This window comes from Chelmon rostratus, chromosome 8 (assembly GCF_017976325.1).
Source record: "Chelmon rostratus isolate fCheRos1 chromosome 8, fCheRos1.pri, whole genome shotgun sequence".
NCBI lineage: Eukaryota > Metazoa > Chordata > Actinopteri > Chaetodontiformes > Chaetodontidae > Chelmon > Chelmon rostratus.
In genome coordinates this window covers 24,591,154-24,613,053 of record NC_055665.1, presented here as the reverse complement: position 1 = coordinate 24,613,053, position 21,900 = coordinate 24,591,154, and the positions used below count along the sequence as shown (strand labels likewise).

Genomic DNA, 21,900 nt, shown 5'->3' with positions numbered 1-21,900 from the left:
CATGTAACGTGAAGGAGTGTACAAAGCGTGTCTGTGCTGAGAGGAGGGGTAAAGCTTCCCCCATTGGAAATCAGAACACAGGCGTCTCTGTGCAAACATGGCTTTTGCTTTCAGCACAGCCTTATACACTTCCACCGCTCTAAAGGTAATTCCAATATTATAATCATCTTTTTAAAGTACACTCTCCTTATCAAAAGCAGCATAATGTATCAAATCCATGGCTCACAAAAATCATGGGATTACACTATGGCCCTGAAAGATTAAAAAGTGTGACCCTAAAAGATTAGAAGTGACCCGACATGCTCACCATCATAAAACCTTTATATGCTGTTATTTTCTGCAACACGACACAAAAACCAATTGGTGAAGTTCCCCGTTACACATTGGTGTAGCGAGAAGTGGGTCTGTCTGTGGCGAGGTTTTCCCGCTCCGCCTCATCAGATGTGTTCCCTCTCTGACCTACTGATGGGATCCGATCAGAAACATCCACGGCCAGAGCCCAGTTCCCAGGCTGCGAATGGACTAGATTGTCTAACTGTGTCATTCTCTCAGTCTCTGTGTGTTTATGGGTGTGTAACACTGCCTCGGCTGTATGATGAAAGGCCTGAGATCAAGCAGGAAGCCCCTGTGGTCACAAATCATTAACATTTGATGTGGGTTTACGGTAAAAAAGGGGAGGGTTATCATACATACATTAACTCAGAGCATCTGCGACACACAGGCTAGCGATCAGTTTACTGTGCAGTGAATACAATACAAACAATAGTGGCACATGCTGTAGATAAAATGCAGCTATACTACTGTTCCAGAGTGACTGTGAAGCAAAAAGGTTCCAGTTGTTCTCCGTTTGGGCAGCTGGGCGCAGACAGTCACCGTTCGGCACGTTCAAAACGAACGCCTGTGATTGGTCAAACAGTTTAGAGATTTACTGCACCGGAGCAGACGCTCCAAATGCAGACCATCATGACCAAGCGTAATTAATTGTGGAAGCCAAAACTGTGATTGTGATTATGTGATTAATTTTGCCTCCATATTTCATTTTGTCTGCTTGTCTCTCTCTCTATCGTCCCCTCCTCTCACAGCTACTGTAATGACAAAGACAGGATTTACAGACGTTTAAAAAAAAAAGAGAGAGAGAGAGAGACAGTTTGGCCTTTTCTTCAAGAATTCTACAGTTAGTGAATTAGACAATGTGGGCTTTTGGCACCACACCCATTTGCCCAGAGGTTATGTTGGTATTCCATTTAAAACACAAGAAACGCCACAAGCGTAAAGCTCAATAATTGAAAGACAATGAGGAGTGATGAACCTTTCACAGCCGTTGCCGGTTTCATGCTCTCAGCTGCGTGCGCCGGCACCGCGACGCACACTTACTCACTCTCTCACCACAATACCAATACCTTTGTTCGGCATTTCATATATCTTAGCTCCGGTTTTAACCTCTCTGTGATGCTGTAAAAACTAAGATGCCGCGATGAGGCTGCCGCTCTCTAATCCTGCTGTGACGATTATCCCCGAGGCAAAGAAAACCACTGTTGCAATGTCGTTTAGAGTTAACTGCAGATGTTACAGCAAAAACTGTACAAATGCACAACCTACTGTACACGCAAGCTGCCTTTCATTCTGCTTTATAACACCTTATAGACATGAGATATATCAACTCCCAATTACAATTATCAACAGGAAGCACAGCGTACGTGGCACACACATACAATTTACATCTTTATCCAAACGCATTGCATCATAATACATTCTACATCCAAACTGTTTCTAACAATCTAAATGATGAGATATAACCAGCCTTACTGAGAGTAATTGTCAGATCCTGGGATGTAGCTCAGTTCAAATCTCTGCCTGGCTGCTACACGCAAACACATGGCCTTCTGTCTACACACCGTTCACGAAAGCAGTCCAGTCCAATCCAAACTACCTGGCACCGGGGCTGGCTCGCAGCCTACGACCAGGCCCTTGTTGTTTTTCCAGTCCTCTCTCCTCCAGCACTAAAAATGTCCTGGTTTTATGTCTAAAGGGCTATGGATGATCTTCACACAGCAGCAGCAAACGTAGTCGTGCAGCAGTGCTCTCCGGACTGAGTGTGTGACACCAGCTCTGTCTGCTCCGCCTCTGCTGCTGCTGAAGAAACATGTTAAATAAGAAAGCCAAAAGCAATCAAGGTGAAAATGCAACGCTGCCCCCGTGGGGATTGTGCCACATCTACTTTGCGGATAATGGAGAGAAGTCAAATGAGAACAAATGAGTGGCGCCGTGCTGCAGATCTCTCCGCTTAGAGGGAATCTGGCCCACTAATGACAACAATACATCCTGGAATGGTCTCTATTGAAATGAGATAACCAGAAAGAAAGCAAGAGCAGAAGAAAAACAAGCTGAATGTGCGCGTCTCAACCGAGAGCAATCAGAGAAGAAGAGATGAGAGGAGGAAAAACGCCTCGAACGGTCCATTTACAGATGCAGCGTCACTCCCCCTTCCAAGACTTGCTCAGCCAGCTCCTGTGTACGTGGAACACCCCTCGGAGTAAAAGACACACATCCGATGCCCCCGGTTACCTAGTGCAATCACACTGGGTTAAAATCCCCTGACAGTTTAGCTGCAATTCCTCATATCCAAATATAATATAGCATCAGCATGACCTGCTTTGTTTCTGATGTTCTGCTGTGAGCACAGTGCCCCGCCACACTGCTGGATAAGGATAGACGGCACAGTTTATGACCCTGCTGCAAAGGCTTCTGGGTGCCTGAAAGTGAGCTGATTTTTGGGATTAATTCCACCGTCATCATGTGATCGCTACGATTGGCTGGAGGTCAAGCAGCGACCCTGGCCAACCCGCCGGCCGCTCAGTCCCCTGCCTAGGAAAGGATTACATTCCTTGGTTGATTACGAGCAGACATCTATCACCAATCGCGAGCAGGGCAGGTCCCAGCTAATCTCATTCAGCCCGAGGTCTGATGAACCTTAAACTGAACAAAATACATGGTTTATGTATTTTCTTTTCATCTTCAGGCATCAAATCAAATACAGGTGAGTGATAGAGAGAGGGAGACAGAGGGATTTATTTATCTATTTATTTATTTATTTAGACTTTTCTCCTGGTTCTGCACTATCATGACGTAGCTGCTTTTCAATGACCTGGCTCGATAAGTCTACTCGGTGCATGTGTGTGGTGGCTGTATTACAACCGACTGAATCTGGGCATTGTTAAAGTCTTTCCTCCCGCCTCTTTCTCCTCACTCTTCTGCCTCACCACTTTTCACATGTGTCACCATGTCTCTCCAGTCGTTTTTCCCTCCTTCCTTCCTCCCTCCTCACCTCGGCCCTCCCATGAGACGGGCTCTCAGTTGGGCTGATGGTACGCTACTAGAGTATCTTGTGTTTGCGATGGCGCCGGTGACAGCTGACTGACGGGGGCGTGGAATCAGGGAGGGCAGGTGGGCGATGGGTTTTGACACAGCGTTTCCCAAGATGGAGGTTCAAGGGAGGGGAAATGGTAAAGGACCTTTTTATCACCACAGAGTCAGGAATGGGGCCAGACTGCAGAACCTTAAGTAGCTTTGAGTGGCGTGTGCATCTGACTGTCACTCTGAGAGACAGGAGGACAACCTCAGTCCATCAGTGATGACATGGCGAGCCTGGGAAGGGCTAGTAAAGTTTGAGTGCTATATATACTGCTGCATTTTGGCATTTTTTAAATTATAACTGAATTTCCAATAAATGGCATGCACAGCAACAGAACATTTTCCCCTCGGCCTCCCTGGCATCACGCTGACCAGTCAAGCTAAAATCAGTTTAAATCTATGCATTTCAGAAAGTGTGAAAAGTCAAACAGCTCTTGTTCTGTGCTGGAATAAAACCTCCCTTGGTGCTCTCGAGTGGTGCTCCTACTTCACTCCTCTAGTACACCCTGTCCTGCAAAGATTTTGTTCTGTATTTTCACTCCTGCACATCAGCTCTACTTAAGAGCTCACCCTTGATGCTGACACTGTTCAGGTACATCTGCTTCTACTGCTTCAAGAAGCGTGTCAATGATGTAAATGGAAAAGGGCTGTAAGAGGAAAGACGGACCAGTAACTTGTAGGAGAGCAGGCACTTGAGGACTGGATTAGAAAGTGCTATACACACGGCAGCAGAGTTATCCAACAGCTTTCTCACCAAATCTCTCTTTTTGTCTTACTATGTTGAACGCACTAAGCCACCAGTCTTGTCATGTCATCTTGTCTTGTTTGCTTACACTAATTATATTAATGTCTGAAATAATATGCCAGTTTGTTGATATTGAAATTCTACAGGAATCAGTGACCGCACTGACGCTGAGCCACATACATCTCGAGGCGGATCTGACAGCTGTCCGATTAGAACAAAAAGAGAAACATTAGAGAGGGACTGAAAGGCCTGGACTGAAATGGGGATGTGGTTTAAAATGCACTCTAGCCAGATGTGTGTATGGGTGAGGGAGCAGCGTGAATGGCAGCCCACGAGGACGAGCAAACCTTTTGTCTCGCTCATATTCATCCTTATGAGTCATGTGTTTATACATAGTTGTTGCTACCTAGCGTCTCAGATAAAGTGCACAAGCACTTACAACTGCTTCAGCAGTTTAGATACAACTGCATAATTTATTCCTCCTACAGCGCTTTTGGCAGTAACCAAACAGCGTCAGGTGCGAAACCACCACCCTCTGGACTGGAGCAGGGCCGACCTGATTTACATACAGCCTGGGAAAACCAGGTTGGACTGTAATCAGATTTATGATCTGGCTAACGGTTGGCTCTGTGTAAAAGAGAGTGGATTAAATCACACCTGGATTTTATCCGGATACGAAATGGGGTCACCTTTACTGCTGCTCGTGCATCACACAGTAAAGATGGAGAATGTAAAATCACCAACCTCTCAAACACCAGGACATGTGTCCCAACATAGTGTTCCCAAAAATAGAAATGAGACGAAGTTTCTAAGTTTAAAATGAAAATAAACACAGATATGTTTTCTCTTTGAAATACAGAATGAATAAATTAGAAGGCAGACACACATTCACACAGCCTGATGCAGCCCAGTTTCATTCACAGTAACAGATGGCAGCCACTCCCTCACATAGTCTCCCTACTCTGTGGAAAGTTTTGTGTGAAGCAAGTGGACACAAAGTCGTGCCGCCCCGCATCCATCAGTTCTTCTGACAGTGTTTGCAGATCTGCGAGCGTATTCACTAATTGGCTCCAAGCAAACAGACTCTGTCCTCCTGTCTGAGATCAGACCAACCGGTGCCTTCTGTGTTCATGTTTATACTCTGTATGGTTAATACATCTTCCGCACTGCACCGCCTGTTAGGTCTCCTTTTTAAGAAGAGGCACCGCTAGCGCTCTATGTAGGCCAAGCCCCAACAGAATATGCCATTAAGATTAGCTACAAGTCAGGACTGTTACGCTGCTGCTTGCTTCTCCCCTCCCTACAGTGAAAGGTTAGAGAAGCAGAGCATGTGCACATTTTTTTATCATATTGCGAATAACACCGACTGATGCACTGAAAAAAAAAAAGCACACCACGCTTGGAATTTAATAAAGCAAACACCTCTGTGGAGCAGACAAACAGCCAGACAGTTCACTGGGGCAAATTTGGAGCAGCACAGGAGTTCTGTCTGTAATTATGCTTAGTGACTTCAGCTTTACTTGAACAGGGTACAGTATAATACAGAGACCAGTTGCAGGGCGGGGTGGGGGTGTCCTCTGGAGGGCCTGTAAGTAATCAACACCACAACACCGGCGGGTAATTAACATTTTTCAAGTATTTGAACGCGTGAGAAGATACACATGACTGGCACTCATCCATGACCAGACCTTACTGCTACATCACCACATTAAAGACGTCATCATCCCAGTCGCCCCTTCTAAAGAAACCACATAACACCCTGTTTGCAACATGTGGCAAACAAGACCTGGCTTTCGCTCTGAATAACAGACAGCTTCGCTTCTATTGGGTCTAAAGGCCCTTTTCACAGGCGACATTTTGACATGTCACACGAGACACAGCACAGACGGTGTTCAAAATGAACCTTCTGACACACCTGCCAAAGGGTGAGATGAAAAAATCCACCGACCAAGCGTATTTTTTTGGCATATTGGGTATGACTTTAGTGAGTGGCTTTCGTACGTCCTGTGGTAAAACAACTTGAAAATGATCACAAAGGTATTTGTGGACCTGTTGTACAAGAATATAGTTCAGTTTGCTGATAACAATTTGATAAGATGTCTTTTACAGAATTGTATCTGCCTATGTATGAATGAGTGGGAAATTGTTATGATTTTAATACCTAATTATTAAAAATGCTGTAATAACAGAACAAGTGAGTGATAAGAGGTGTAGGTCTAGGTATTTCAGCATAATATAGGAAAAAAATCATAACTTCCTTGTTTCAAACAACCTTCATGGCCATTCGAGTAGAGATTTTTGCATTTCCGAGGCACACTTGAATGCACCATGAAAGGTCTGCGCCCATGCCCTTTGCCATACAAAGCCATGCAGATTTCAGGGTTTACGAGGTGCATCTGAATAGACCGTGAAGTCCCTGTCGCTGTGTGTGTGTCAAACTCCAGACAGCAGCCAGAAGCAACACGCCCGTAAATGTCACCAGAAGCTGGAGAGACTTTTTTCACGTGACTATTTTGGTACAGTCATTTTTGGTGGCGATAGCCTTCACAGATTAACCTGCCAAATGGAAAACAATAAAATAAATGAGGGCTGAATTCCGCACTCATGAATCATCCTGCTGTACCATCACACATGCAGGTATAATTGCAGCACCATAAAGTGAGTAAACAATAGCATGCAACTATTCACAGTTTCACACTATCATCCCCCGTGCACAAACACATTACAAGGACTTTCCAGCTTAGCATGAAGGAATATCCCTCCCCTCCTGTCAGCTGCTGTGCTGTAGCATGTTGACTGCTCAGTGCTTGTCAGTCATTGTTCATTTTCACAAAGCGCTCTGTGTAGAGAACATACTGAGATTTGGCGAGCTATTCATAACCCTGCAGATTCTATTGTAACCAGACACAGGGCTGTATTTCTGTACTGAAAAAAAAATGTCTTAAGAACCATGGTCTCCCCATCTCTTTCTCTCTCTGACATACAAGTAATTGAATGCATACACACACACACACACACACACTCTCTCTCTCTCTCTCTCTGTCTCTCTCTCTCTCCACACATGAATTTCTTCTTGGTTCTGCTAAGTGTGCATTTTTCATTCCAGTGAGCAAGCTGCATTTGAAATCAAAGGCAGTGACGCTGTGTGGCTGTCTGGCTATACAGAAAGTGAGGAGGTAATGAAAAAAGCTGAGGGGTGAGTCAGAGGATGCTTTAATAATCCTTGCTGCCCAAAATAACATCTCTGGGGTTGGACGGACTGAAGACCCTCTTGGGAAACCAGCGGCAGTCCGGGCTGGCATGGACTCGTCACGTCGATCGCTCCATTTCTCCATGCATACACTTCTCTCCCCTCTCTTTCTTTTTTCTCCCAACTCCTCTGAGTCTATTATTGTCAACAGATAAGACTGCAGCAGCACAGCACGACGCGGCAGACAGCCAAGCCCTCCCTGAACCGAATATACGACAACACTAAGCAGGGCTGAGGGGTGTGTGCATGGGGGACGGGCGAGCTGCAGGAAGTGTGGTCTAGCCGGTGGGAAGAAGGAGTGTGAGGTCTATTCACAGGTGAGCAATGCGTCTTTGGTTATTGTTCAATCATTGCTGACAAATGGTGATGGGGTCCAGGCTAAATAGCTCTTCGTGTTGGGTTCAAGGTTGGGCCTCCATTGTCCCATACAACACTTTTCCATGGCTGTCCCCACAGTGTTCTGCCCCGTGCGGACAAATGGACGCAGAAAAAGAGCCTGTCATCTACTGTTACCAATGCCAATCTAATATTCCTGTGCAAAACCTCTCCACTCATGTGACGTTCTCAAATTCCACCTGATCCCACTCCTGCTCACAGCATTTGTCTTGTTCGACCAGGAAGCTACAGTATGCTCCTACCAAATCTGGGCTGCAGGACATCTCAGACTCTGCGATGTCACACTTGGTTAGCAAGCTGACATTTAGCATGTAAGAATGCCAATCTCATGTTTGCATGCTAATATTGGCATTAATCTCAAAGTGTGGCTGGGGCGAACAATCATTAGATGTAGAGGTATTCTTCCATAAGTGATGGAAAAGTGAATGTTTTCACCTGCTGTGGCGTTACTTAAAAGTCACAGGACACTCCAGTCCATGGGGGACATTTTTATAATAATTCATACAATTCATACAACAGTGAATGGTATTTCACTCTGGACCAAAGTGTTGGATCAACCGACCCGCTGAGGTTGCCATCCGTACAGCCTAGAAATATACATAAGGAGCTACTTTCCCTAAGTCTACATCTCATACATTTAGAGCTGGCACCTGTACTACACGCCAGAGTATTAAATTCAATGAGCCTACAGTAACTAGTGCTGTTGAGTCAGAGAAAAAGTCACATTCAAAATTATGTAGAGAAGCTTCCCACACACTGCTTGGTCACTTTCAAGATGTAACTCGAGAGATTAAAGTCCATTCAGGCCCAGACCGTCTGTGGGCACATTATAAACCCAGAGTGGGCTGGTAAGTTAAAAGCTAGACAATAGTAAAATGCTACCAGGTTATGCTAAGTACCCCTACGAAAATCTGAGCTGGATCCAACTTTGCGACTGACATAGTGGTTTACTAAAGCAACACGATGAACAGTGAAACACAATGCTGATAAAACTGCGACAGTGACAAGCTTAAGTATTTTATGAGAGTGTTCATACTCAGTGGCGGCGGAAACACTGAATTTTAAGTACAGCAATTACACAATGAAGAGAAAACACAAGGAAAACATGAGGGAGCCCCCCTGACTGCAGCAACTCCATTTAAACGTGCCTTTGCTCCACAGCAGTACACACGGCACATTGCCTCTAGCAGTCCAGCACAGTTCACGATTATCACCATGGCAGCTATTTTTAGAGCATCATTTATAAATTAATTATGATACAACAGATTATTGTAGTAAAAGCTCTGTGTGTGTGGTGGTGGTGGGGGGAGAGGGGTGCTACATGTCTTCTTAAACCAGCTTCAACACCAAGAAGTCGGCCTTCTGCAAAAATGACATGAGTCAATGCAGAAATGTCAGTGTTTGTAATGTACGGATGTGTGATCACATGCAATATACTTCATCCTTGTGGCCCCTTTCTTGATGGATGCTTGCCACAAACAGTGGCCTACTGTAAATGGGAAGGACAGAGACTGCCAGAGAAAGAGGCATATGCACTCTCCTATTACATCCATAGGGAAGGGAACCCACAGCAGCCTTACTGTCCTTACCCCGTTGCATCTCTGTGGCTGGGCCCTGGGCATAATCAAATCAAGATGTATACTACTTACAGTGTCGCTCACTGATTACCCAGCTTAACAAAGTCTGACTGCAAGGTAACTGACAGCAACACACAGCAGGCTTCATGTCATAACGTCAACTTTGAAAATCTCTATCCTGCTTTATCTTTATCGCCATGCAAATTTATCACTGTATACAAAGCCGATTAGTGCTGAACAGTCACTCCTCAATGGTCTCATCTGGAAAGATTCAAATTTTGCTCTTTTTAATTGAGCGGCAAAATACATAATTCAAGCTAACAGCTGCAAAATGTACAAAATTTTTGTTTTGACAGTAAGTGAGACACACAGGTGTCCTCCTGCAGTGTGGCAGGAGAGCAGAACGATGGGAGTCGTGTACAATGCGTTCCGCTGGAGCATCCGCATCAGATGATCTCTTGATCCTGATCTGGGACTATAGTTAGCAAGACATGCTGAAGTATTTTCCTGTCAGTTACTTTCTGAAAATGCGATTCATTTCAGTGCATTTTTCAAATTAATAAACTGCTGTTCTCCCCCATCTTCTCCATTCCAGTTTGGTTGCCTTTCCCCTAAAGTCTCTCTTAAGCTGAATTCAAACAGACCGGCTGCTGGAAGGCTTGCCTGGAGGCAGACAGGAAGCTGTGCATAATGGGAAGACGGTGCCTCCCTTCTGAAACATTTTTCTTGTCTGAGAGATGTCACTACACACACACGCTCAGGCACACGCAGACACAGAAACACGCACGCACACACACACATATTCACATCGAGATCAAAGAAACACTGTGCAGCTCAGCTAAGTACAAGGACTGAAGAGTTTGGGAAAGCCAACAAGGAAATAGATATGGAAGATACTTGAAAAATTAAAAGAGCCTCCAATTACTTCATGCGAGTTTGAGCACATAATGAGATGTCGCAAATGATATTTAAATGGCCATTTTAATGCTCACTTCACGTTTCATCTCAAAAAGACGTCTGGAAAGCCCAGTCACACTATTAATGCAGGACAGGTGCAGTTATGAGGAGTTCAAGAGCTGTCAGGCAGAGAAGAATTCATTAAAGCAATGATGGCAACTAAAAACTGACTTTACAACATCCACTTGTGTGCAGAAATATTGCTTACTTTTTCCATTACTTCCTCAACTTCAACACGACCTATTGAATTCCCAGATATTTAAAACTGCGAGCTTTGTGACAAAGTTTCGCCTTTCCTCTCCGTCTGATGAAAAAGCCGCTCGCTGCCTCCCTGTGTGCTCAGCAGAAAGACCTTTTCTCCTGCGCTCGATGGCATTGACAAGCCAACGTCTCAATCGATGAACCCACGGTCAGACCTTTGCAGAGCGAGCCCCAGACCAAAGGGCTGTGTGGGTTAATTGTAATTGCACAGGACAGCGTCTGTAACACATGCCCTGAGCCAAGGAGCTGAACGGGCCAGAGGCGCCCTGGTCTGAGAGAACGTTTTAATCTGCGGCAGCGGTTCACTTCAACCAGGAATGCGAGCAGATGGCAAACCTCAGTTTTATTTACTGAATCATGTTTGCCCACCTTTTGAGATCTACATACATCGCAAGGCGTATCACTACTCATCCGTGTCATGTACAGGCTCGGATCTTTGGGTCCTAGGTTTACATTTTGATGTGCCACTGCAGCAAAATCTGAAAACAGCCTTCAAACTGAACTTATAGTTGCACAAATGAGAGCAGAAGTGTGGTGAGGCAGACGAGGGAAGAGGAACGCTATACAACTCAGTAAGCAAAGAGAGGGCTGTGAATGGTTTTCTAACAGGATCAAGAGAGACATATGAATAAATGGAAGGAAGCCCGGCTCGTGAAAAAAGAAAAACCTTCAAAGTCAGCTTCTTTCCTCTCCCTAGCCACCCCTGGAGATCAGATCAACTACTATCCTAAAATCTAATGAACTAGTAAACACTGGGAATTAAATGAATATTACATGGGGTTTCATTAATGCCAGCCAGCAGACTCCAAAAATAATGAAGGCGAGAAGCGGAGGCGGGAGGAGACAGTTACTGGAGCTGCTTCTTCTCTGTGTTTACTCAGCATCTGCCTGCCAGAGAAGGAGGCTTTTGATCACTCCTCGGCTGGGTTCTCCTCTCCGCTGCACGGCAGGAGAAGCCCAGGGAGGCCGGCGAGCACCGCCAGGGCCGGCTCATTTGCAACACAAATGAACTGAGCTAATTGTACACATGCGGGGAGACGGGGGAGCCGCACACACGGTGCAATGTTTGCAAAATATGGAAATAATTAATCTCATTGAGCTTGTGAAATACCATCAGTGTTGCAAAAGAGGATTTGAGCACGGGCTGGGGATGAGACGGATGATGATAGCAATGGGCTGGATAGACGCAGATGTTTAGATTAAGCTTTTTCATTATTGCTTTATCACACAGCTTCTTCAAGTGTATTTTTGGTAATTGAATAAATTGGAGCATGAAATAGATTTGGATTTGGGGCACAGCAACAGGATTACGTGTAAAGCAGTCTCTTACCCATTCATGAAACAATGCATGCACATATTATGCTATCAGGTCAATTGTGAACTGGGCATGTTGAGTGCAAATAGCAATAGGAGAATCACTACGTTGCTAAAACAGGTTCCTGGAGCATAATGGCTGTTTATATAGACCCTAAAATAGTCTAACTGCTAACTAATAGCGGATTTTGAATGAATTCTGTATGCTAAGAAAAAACTAAACTGACTCTGTGGCAGTGTAGTTTTAAAGGCCCAGTGAGTAAGGTTTTGGCAGACTTATTGGCAGAATATCGCAGAAATGGAATACAATATACATAATTATGTTCTCATCAGAGTATAATCACTTGAAAACAAGAGTTGACGCTAGAATGAGCTCTTTATATCTACAGATTCAGCCCCATGTTTCCACAGTAGCCCAGAGCAGACAAACCATACAGCTGTAGTTTTCACAGTCATGGCAGGTTCCCCTACACACTCGGAAAGGCGGGGGTGAGGCAGGGGGTATTTAGTTGGTTGCAATCTGCTTAGATGCCAATATGTCCTACACATCGGTCCTTAAAGTGTATAGTTGTGCCATGTGGACTTAGCTGCACTGTATAACAGGGATTTAGCTAAGAAAGTCCACCTCTTGACCTTCCAAAGGTCTGACCTTATAAGCCTCTTTAATCAATAAATCAAATGTAAAACAAGAATGATGATGCTGTGAAGTACCATTAGCTGGAAAGAGCCTTAGCTTTCAATTAGCAACTTCACTGACCATCAAGGCCAGAAGAGGATTTGTGGAATAATGAATGTATATACGCTGATCCTACATTGACGGTAAGCTACTACGGCAACAGCAGTCGAGTTTAACCCCTACAAAGTGTTAAATGGTTACTGACATTGACAAATAGCATCACACATCAAGGCATATGGTTGAAAGCAAAGCACTATCCATGCAGCGTATGCAGTTTCTCTTCCCTCTCTTGGCTATTTAAAAACAAGATGACATCGGACATCTGTTTAGGAGCAGAAGAAAAGAGGCTTTTTAAGAGAAAAAAGGACCTCCTGGGGACCGGGCTTCAAACACATGAACATACAAGTGTCGCCACATGGACTCTCACAAAGAAATACACACACACACACACACACACACACACACACACACACACACACATATACACAGAAGGGCTGACTCTCACATTTACGCCATCGGCAGCCTTCTCTTTAGTCCATCAGTGAGTGGAGGGAGGAAGAAGTTAAGGACCCGGGGCAGAATTGGAAGCATCCTCTTATGCTGAACTGAAACATAGTTTTACAGGGAGTGCACTGTGCCTACTGTAACTCAGCCATTAATGACATGTTAAGGCTGAGGGTCACACACAAACAAATGCACGTGCACATGCGCCTATTCAGCCTTTGAGGGAATCAGTCTCGCTGCATGAGCATGAAAAAAGGGCCAGATGTCAGCACTCTGCACAGGCTGGCATTTCTGTTGAGAAAGTACTCCATCTTCCCTTTGTTGCTCCGTGACCCTTTCCGTACCGGCCTCATCCTGTTTCATTGCTGAGAACCGGCTTGCCAGTTGAACCTATACGTAATGTACATCCTAGTGGGCGACATCACATGTACCTCTGGCCACGGGACCACGCTGTGACAACCTGTAACCAAACCTCGGCAAATGCAATTTCACCTCCCTCTCTGGGCAACAGCATTAGCAGCAGTGGCCCAGGCCTGGGGCTGGGGACATTAGCCTGATGCTTATCTGGCTACACAGCCCACCGCTAGCTACCGCTTCTCTCTCTCTCTCTCTCTCTCTCTGTTCCTTTCTTCCTCTCTCGCTCTCTGTCTGATGCTGAGATATGATTTGGTGAGAGCAGAGGGAGTCGAGCATATCGATTCAGCCTCCACCGCTGTCTCTCTCGCACTATTCATCCCGTTTTCCTCTGCACTGCTATCATTCCGACTCTCTCCACTTTATCTCTCTCTCTCTCTCTCTCTCTATCCACTTCTTTCCTTTCTCTCTCCAGTGTGCAATCATAATAACCCCTCTCTTAGACGCCCAGGCAATAAACCAGGGCCTCCCTTCTTTCTGCGCACATCTCCCTTGGCGAGGACAAAACCAATAAAGGGCCGGCTTAATTACAGCTGCTGAGTGCCGCCAACACCCGGGTACAACACCGTGGGGCTGAGGGTGGGCTGAGTGTGGGCGAGGTGTGACGGGATGTTGGGGGGGCGGGGAATGAAGGTTGCTTTGGAACTACTGAGGATACAGTTTGAGTCTCAGTCGGACTCCCACACCTAAACCCTCAAGGCGCTACTTTATAGTACTCGCAGAGATGAAAAAAAGAGGTGATGGTCGCCTAGAGGCTGGCTGGGAAAATGTGGGTAGGCTTTGCCTTCAGCAAGGCATGAAACTCCCAGTAGCCCCAGTGGAAGAGCTCAGTCAGCTTGATTTTGCATCTGCAAGGCGTTAATGTGTAGCTGCGGGAATGTAAAGTGGGGCGTTGCTGGAAAACAAAATATACAACATACCCTGAATGCAGAAGGGTAGGAACAGGGGATAGGTTAATGTTATATATACTACAATATGGCCAATGATATACCAAGGTGGAAGCACCCCCATATCAACACAAGTGTCCAGGACTGTGAAGAGCCATGGGAGGGACTGCTGGGGATCCATGTCCTTGTCTCTCGTTTCTAGGTCTGCAGTCTGTCTCCTTCTCCCCTCCTCCTTCCCCCCTTCCCTCTTCTTTTCCTCCTCTCCTTTCCCCCAGTTCTGTCACATCAACGTGAATCTGGGGCTCCGGGGGTTCAGAGTCCCACAAGCTGCAGCCTGCTATGTCTTCCTCGTCTGCAGCTCTGTCACCATGGTGACTGATGCCTGGGTGTTCCTGCCTCCTCCTGGTACTTTCTGTTTCCTCTCTCTGTTTTCTTTCCTCACTTTGTCTCTCCACTGAGCTCCTCGCCTCACATCCACAAATGTCTGTTATCAATACAATGCAGGCTTACAAGAGTCGGCAAGGGTGGAAATCAGAGAGGAAACTGTGTGTCGTCTATGTTACTACGTTATGGAAGACTGGATATAAGTGTTAAATGAAGCTACTCAAAGACTAAAGATTGAATAATCATGTAATTTTCTCATCATATGTCATTTTCAAATTCATTTTTTGAGTAGTGAAATGGAGCACAGTAAAGTGTCTGGTTGTGTCTGGCTATGTTCTTTGAATATTACACACTTCTGTTTGTGTGTTTATGTGTTTGTCCAGTGTTTGTTTTTCCTTTCCTTTCCTTAGGCCCCTCTTGCAAAAGGGATCTTGAGCTCAATGAGACTACTATCATTAAATCAAGGCTATCAATGTAAAACTGGTTAATTCCATATGCATCTTTCTATGTGCTTAATCCATTTGATCCAGAGTATGATTTGGTGCAAAACGTGCAGGACTGGGATTAAGACATCAATTAGACCTAGACCAAAATAGAAGAATATGTAAAAAAAAATGTCCAGACTTGATCAGATGATGTCCACACCTGAGACATCAGATGTAGCTGAAGCTGAAGTTAGCCCTTTAATATTCCTAGTAAACACCCCAATCTGCAGCCTTTTACCATCACAGTAGCTGGTTTGGAAAACAAGTTATTTTGACTGCTCAAACTCAAAAAGCGACATGTCTGTTATGTAACACTGTTCTGCTGGCAGACAATGAAAGGATGCCCGCTGCACTTACAAGCACACATCGCTTAACCAGCCCAGTCGAGGACAGGTACAGACAAATTAGCTGCTACAGATGCAGTGCTGAAAAGCAACTCCAATCTGGCTCTTCGTTAAGAACTTGATTCAAGTTCAATCCCTGAATTGGCCTTACAACAGTTTCATGTAACCTCTTCTGTGCTGTGCACATATTCATTCTTTCTGCCTTCTGTAGGGAATGGGAGGAAGTAAATTAGTCTCTGTGACAACTCATGCAAAACCACTAAGATGCTCAAGGGGTCACTAATTCAAGTTTCAAATTCAGCTTAAACTGCATCAGTCATTTTCTTTATACAGTATTCAATAATTAACTCTTGGATAATGCATGTTCTTAAGTACAATATGTGTCTGCAGCTGTATACAGCATGTTATCATGTTGAAAACTGCCATCAACGGCAGTCTGAAATTTGAAAACATGTCAAAGCAGACAACAATTGTATAGAGAGAAGACAGTTAAATAAAATGGTGTCTCACAGATCAGAGAAGGATCTGAGATGGAAATCTACAATATAGCAAATCAAAAGTGACTGGCTCCACCCTCCTGTGTTTTATTACACCTTATGTAATTTTGTTAGAAAAAACATCCGCCTTCCGTCATCTTTTTAATCAGATTCTGCTATCATCTGGATTAACAGACAGGGAGGATACATCATCATTTCTATTGATCAAACATTACACCTCATCACTATGGCAACCACAGCGCTGGAGGGGACAAGTGAGAAGATGGGGATGGGTGTGGGAGGGGGAGAAAGCCGGGGGGTTTCCACTTCAGAGGAACCTTAAGTGTGGAACTGACGGCGGCGGAAACAAGTTGCTGTTCCTCCTATCTGTGACTGTACACTTTGTACGGCACAAATAAGCTATAAAATGCAGAAGTGCGCAGCTGCAGATATGCTGTCACTGCAGGAGGACAATATATGAGACTGTGAGATGAAGTCAACAGCTGTGAGAGTGAGGATGACTCACTAAAATCACACCCAAGATTGTGCGGCCCGTTTGGAATCATTAAACAGCAGCAATTTGGGTTTTTATCTAATATGCAGGATTTGGAAGACAGTGCTGCCTGTGTCTGTGCATCTGTGTATTGCATCGCTGCAGAAAGTCAAATGCAGCTATTCATATCCCACGTACACTATCACACACTTTGCAAAAGCCTCATCTGGGAAAAGACTATATGATGTGTACCACAAACTCAATAACGTCCCCTCTATTGGTTCATATACCAGTCTGACAACAGACACACTTTGGTCTCTGGCATTTCAGGGAAACAAGCACAAAGAGCTGCCTTAGTGTATGTGTGTTGTGGGGGGTAAGTGGAAGATGTGCGTGTATGTGTGTGTATTAGGGGAGGGAGGGGGAGTAGTTTGCAGTTTAAATGTAGTGACCACTCAATTCAAAACCATTCAGGCCTTCTAAGAACAGATCCCCACACCCCATTAGGACCTCTGCTGATGCACACATGCATAATACATGGAGGCTGGATCTAAAAGCATACAGCCCATTAGCAGCCCTGGCCTGGGCAAGAAGAGAAACAGAGAGAGAGAGAGAAAAACAGACTCAAACACACACAAAAAAACCCCTGATCGAATGGATGGCCAGGATGGCTAGCCACTGATAACAGCACACGCTGCTGGTTTGCAGACTTGTGATGTTGTTCTGTACCAGTGAGCTACAGTATATGACCCTACTTACAGACCCAGAAATGAGTGGACACACAGGCTGACACTGGCCTCAAGGCCCTGCAACGGTATTAAAAACAAAGACACTCTCGACCAGTTAGTTGTACCAATTAGCCAACTATCTCTAACAATAAGATAACTTAGCATAGAAATGATAGGCGTAGTCCTGTCGTCAGCTAGCATTCACAGACTCTGGAATTTGCTGAGAAGAAAAAAAAAGGTAGTGATGGAAAATAAGTTCAATTTAATCAGTCAGATGTGATGATTGCTGGATCACAGTTTCCAGGCACAGAGCCCCCTGTTCAGCCCTTCCAGTGGCTGAGTTTTCTGGCCATGTAATGTGAGGTGGCAGAGAGCCCGGCAATGCTGTAAATTATTTCTGACGGTAGGGTGGGGGACAAGAGGGGAAGACTCGCACTCCCCGGAGACAGACAGTGCATGGCGTGGAGATAGGGAGCCTGCGCCTATGGCGAGAAATAGGAGGCCTGCGTGTTCTCTCGGCCCTGAGGCTGCAGGAATGCAAGTCTGTTTGCAAGTCTGAAGCCCTTCTGCAGTCTGCATAATGTGTCTAACAGCCATGCTTGGCCAGATGAACAGGGCCTCTCCGTGGGGGAACGGAGCATTTAGCAGACTAATCATAATATGCTCCAACGAATCTAAGTGAGATCCAACTTCTCTCTCGACACACCAGAAGCGCTTCTTTTCCAGGAAACGTCAAAAAAACATGCTTTGTGCTAATAATACTAGTGAGACACAAGTGTAAATATGTGTTGCAGCAACACTGTAGCTAGGTGGCAGGGTGGGAAAATGCTCCATTTCCAAAAAATAAAAATGATCGCTCTAGTTATAGTCTTGTTATGAATATTTCAGATTTCAGAGGTAACATTTATATTTATGCATTTAATGGCTTTCTGCAGTTTAGACACTATTTTATCAAGTACGTCATACCTGCTCTGTTATGTATACTTTCGCCACTACATAACGCCTGTGTTTGGGTGTGCAGGTAGACGTGGGTGTGTGGGTGTGTGACTGTGTGACTGTGTGTGTGGGTGTGTTGGGGAGGACGCTGTGTGCCCACCGCTTCCAGCTCTGGACTCTTTTGAAAATGCACATTTCCCCTGCTCAGCCCCTCATGTTCTCCTCTCAGGCACAGCAGCAGCAGAGGCAGAGGCAGCACGGCACACATGCTGCAGCAGCGGTGCGCTGGGCCATACGCGCACACATACATACACGGCTACGCGCACGGCACAGTCACACCTCGGCATGGCCACAGTCTACCTAAACGGCTCGTCTTCGCCACCCCCAACCCCCACCGACCCCAAACGTGGTACATGTGCGCGCGCACAGCAAAACCGCGGCAGCATCACTGATCGGCCCCATCATCCAGCCAGGAAATATCTGCAGCAGCAGTAACGCTACTATACTGTAGGTTGTTATTACGCAGGCTGGCTGCTGATCGATAAACGCAACAACCCCCACCCCCCCAATAGGCTACTCGTTTGACATACCAACGGGGAAGCCCTTCCTCATAAATCAGGGCATTTCTTTACAAAGGAATCACTCACCCGATGTTGCTCAACGCCTGCTCGAACAGCTCCGTCTGCAAGATGTTCTGAGGCGCCGAGAAAGCCCCGTTGAAATGTGATAAAACCGAGCTACAGAACTGACGCAATGTCTCAAACTGCATTTTCCCCCTTCGTTTTCTTTTATCCTCAGTAAATGATCACCCTTTTTCCTTTCACCAACAATACATCCCAAAGCCTGCGCTCTCTCCGGACGCCCCCCTCCACACATATACCTCCTCAGTATTTTGTGATTATTATCTCCAGGGGCGCATTAAACGCGGAAAAGACGCCGATCAAGTTCCATATTTCTCCTGCCGCTCCTGGTAAAAAGTGTCCTTAAATAAGACGCATTCCGGGCGGGATTCGTCGGTCATAATGCTTCGGACTTGCAGCGAGAAAAATGAGGTAGTGCCGGTGTGCGTAACGAGCCTTTTCTTCTTCTCGCCGTGGCAAAAACCTCTTCTCGGTGTGCAGGAAGGAGCGAAGGAGCGCCCGGAGGAGAGGAGAAGCGGGGAAGCATCCTACACGGCAGCCAGCAGCAGCAGCAGCAGCAGCAGCAGCATCCCTTACCGGCGCATCAGCTGCTGCCTCAACTCATATTTCCCGTCGACTATGAAGAGCACATACTCGCACTATAACACACACACACACACACACACACACACACACACACACACACACACACACACACACACACACACACACACTATGGAGCCGATATGCAATCAAGCGCATTCTTTGCCATATCTCTCCTCTCCTCTGTCATGCACTCGGTGGGACTCGCACAGCGGCAGATGGACCACAGTACACTACAGGGGAGAGAGGCGATGCTGTCGTCGGGTCCACTCCCCCTTATATTGCATACCTGGCTTCAGAGCATCAGCTCCTAATCACTAATGACAGAGGACAGTCCTCATACCTCTGACAGGGAGAGTGTCTGCATGTGAGGAAAGGGCACAAAAGGGGGGGTTCCCGAGGGGTTACTTATTTATTCATTCCTTTTTTTTTATCAGTCAGTGCCTCTGCGTGTAAATGTAAAGAGTCAAAATTAGCTGAAAAGAGTCCGGCGAGGATCAGGAGGCTCCTTAAAGCTGCAGATGCAAAGCTTTTGATATGACTACAGGACAACAATAAGCCTTTGTGGTAGCAGTCAACCAAAAGCTATTGTGAGCCTTTCTGAAGGTCTTCTATACATGAGTTCTGCTATATGCAAGTATAAAGGACCATTCCCTTGGCAAGACGATGACCTATTTGTCTGTGTGTTAGATCTGCAATATCCAAGAGATGAAGCAAAAGAGCCCTATAAATAAGCAGCTATTCAGTAGCTACTTATTACAGTAATGCAGCCTTATATCGAGAGGATGTAAGACAACTGCAGGTGTTGTACAGAATGACAACAGGATTGTGATAATGTTATTACTGTGATGATAATGGCTCACAGAGCTCTAGCTCTGCATATCTACCATTAAACCCCTTAGTTAAAATGTCATCCAATGCTATTCAGCCTCTTATATGAAACATTAGAATCAATTCTCCCTTCCCAGGTTAATTGCGTCCTTGCCAAAATTCAAAATTAGCCCCTAATAGCACAAAATGTTCAAACCTATGCAAAGACACTCAAAGCCTTTACATGAGAAGCAGCATCAATCTGAACAGACTGAAGAGACAGGATTAGGTCTCCTTCACAGCAGAGCGATGGTATGACAAGCACAGGTGTTGCTAATAACATTAACGGTGTCTCCGTTTCATTCAAGTGTCCCAGCAAACCATGACAGTGTGACAGTGTGCCAGGACCCTCACAGCTGAGGCAGCAAAATGGAATACAGCCATCATTAATTGTATTATTTACTCCTGTGCTTTTCCTACTGTGACATGGCGACCTGTCTTCTGTGAAAAAGGCCTGTCGCTGAGATCTGGGCATGAGAAACGGCGGAAACCTGCTGCACAGGGCCACTACACGAGCAATAAGTTCGCCTACTAATCTTATCATCCAAATCACTTATTTAAAAGTAAAAATAAATCCCACCAGTCTACTGCTGTAAGCCTCTATTAGATTTTTGGGACGTAATTCCTAGCTCAACAATGACCGCTCTTACTGTAGTTGTACACACGTGAAGTTTTACAATGCCAAGGACAACTCTAATGGACATTTCAGGTGTGTTCACTTTATGTCTCGTTTCCAAATATGGCTGAGCTGAGACAGACAAGGCTAAACTTAGCATCGATGAACTGAACTGTGCAAAGCTGCTCTATAATGGACGGGGCTGAGCTGGATGTTAAAGGACCAGTCCAGGCCGAGTGTGTTCCTCTTCTAGCATTTTTTGGCAGGCTGAGCGGCCCTGCTGCCCTGCTGAATGTGTTCAAAAAAAATGCATAATCTGAAGAAATTTCACAAGTGAGTATGTTCCAATCCCAGTGTAATCATTGTTGTTTCATCAGCCTCACCCAACACTGCAGCTGTCCCAGCATATCTGTGTGTTCATTCAAATGACACCTCCGAGACCAAGATAAATTAGAAGTCTTCCCGAGTTATTTCTCCTTGTAAATAGACTGTCAGCTTTTTCCCCTCCTTTCTTCAGCAGAACAGATCCAGGAGTTAATTTAAACATTCTTTAAGATTAATGAAAGTGGGTTTTGGTGCTTATGCAGTGGGAGTTCTATTTATGGACTCTCTGCTATCCATCATCAGCATTACCCCTTGGATTTTCAGACAGCCAGTTTCCTGTTGTGTCACTGCGAATGTAGGCAATGCCAAAGTGAGAATGGCTCCGCGGTACCACCTCCACCTCTCTAGCCATGCAATCAATTAATATACAGTGGCGAGGGCCTGGACTGGAACAGAAAGTGACTGGATGACTGAACGCTTGCAGCAGTCTGATCTATAGTCTGATCTATAGTCACGCTGATCATCCATTAAAACCACCTTAAAGCCGCCAGCCATTTGAGGAGAAGATGGATAATGTCTTTCAGTTACACTGAGACACAAAATACTGTAATCCTGTATCACTCTTAAAG

At 45.4% G+C, this 21,900-nt stretch overlaps 1 protein-coding gene across 7 annotated transcripts in view; it reads right to left on the bottom strand.

Moving 5' to 3' along the window:
• The window catches only part of rims2a (regulating synaptic membrane exocytosis 2a), a 133,222-nt gene that overhangs the window by 71,745 nt on the left and 39,577 nt on the right, over nt 1-21,900 (bottom strand). For 6 of the 7 annotated variants that reach the window (XM_041941695.1, XM_041941693.1, XM_041941697.1 and 3 more), the window contains exon 1: nt 18,886-19,007. The exons of the other annotated variant lie outside the window; for it this stretch is intronic. In XM_041941695.1, the coding sequence (XP_041797629.1) occupies nt 18,886-19,007 (122 nt within the window). Of the gene's footprint in view, nt 1-18,885; nt 19,008-21,900 lie in introns of those variants that run through there. 7 annotated transcript variants of the gene reach the window in all.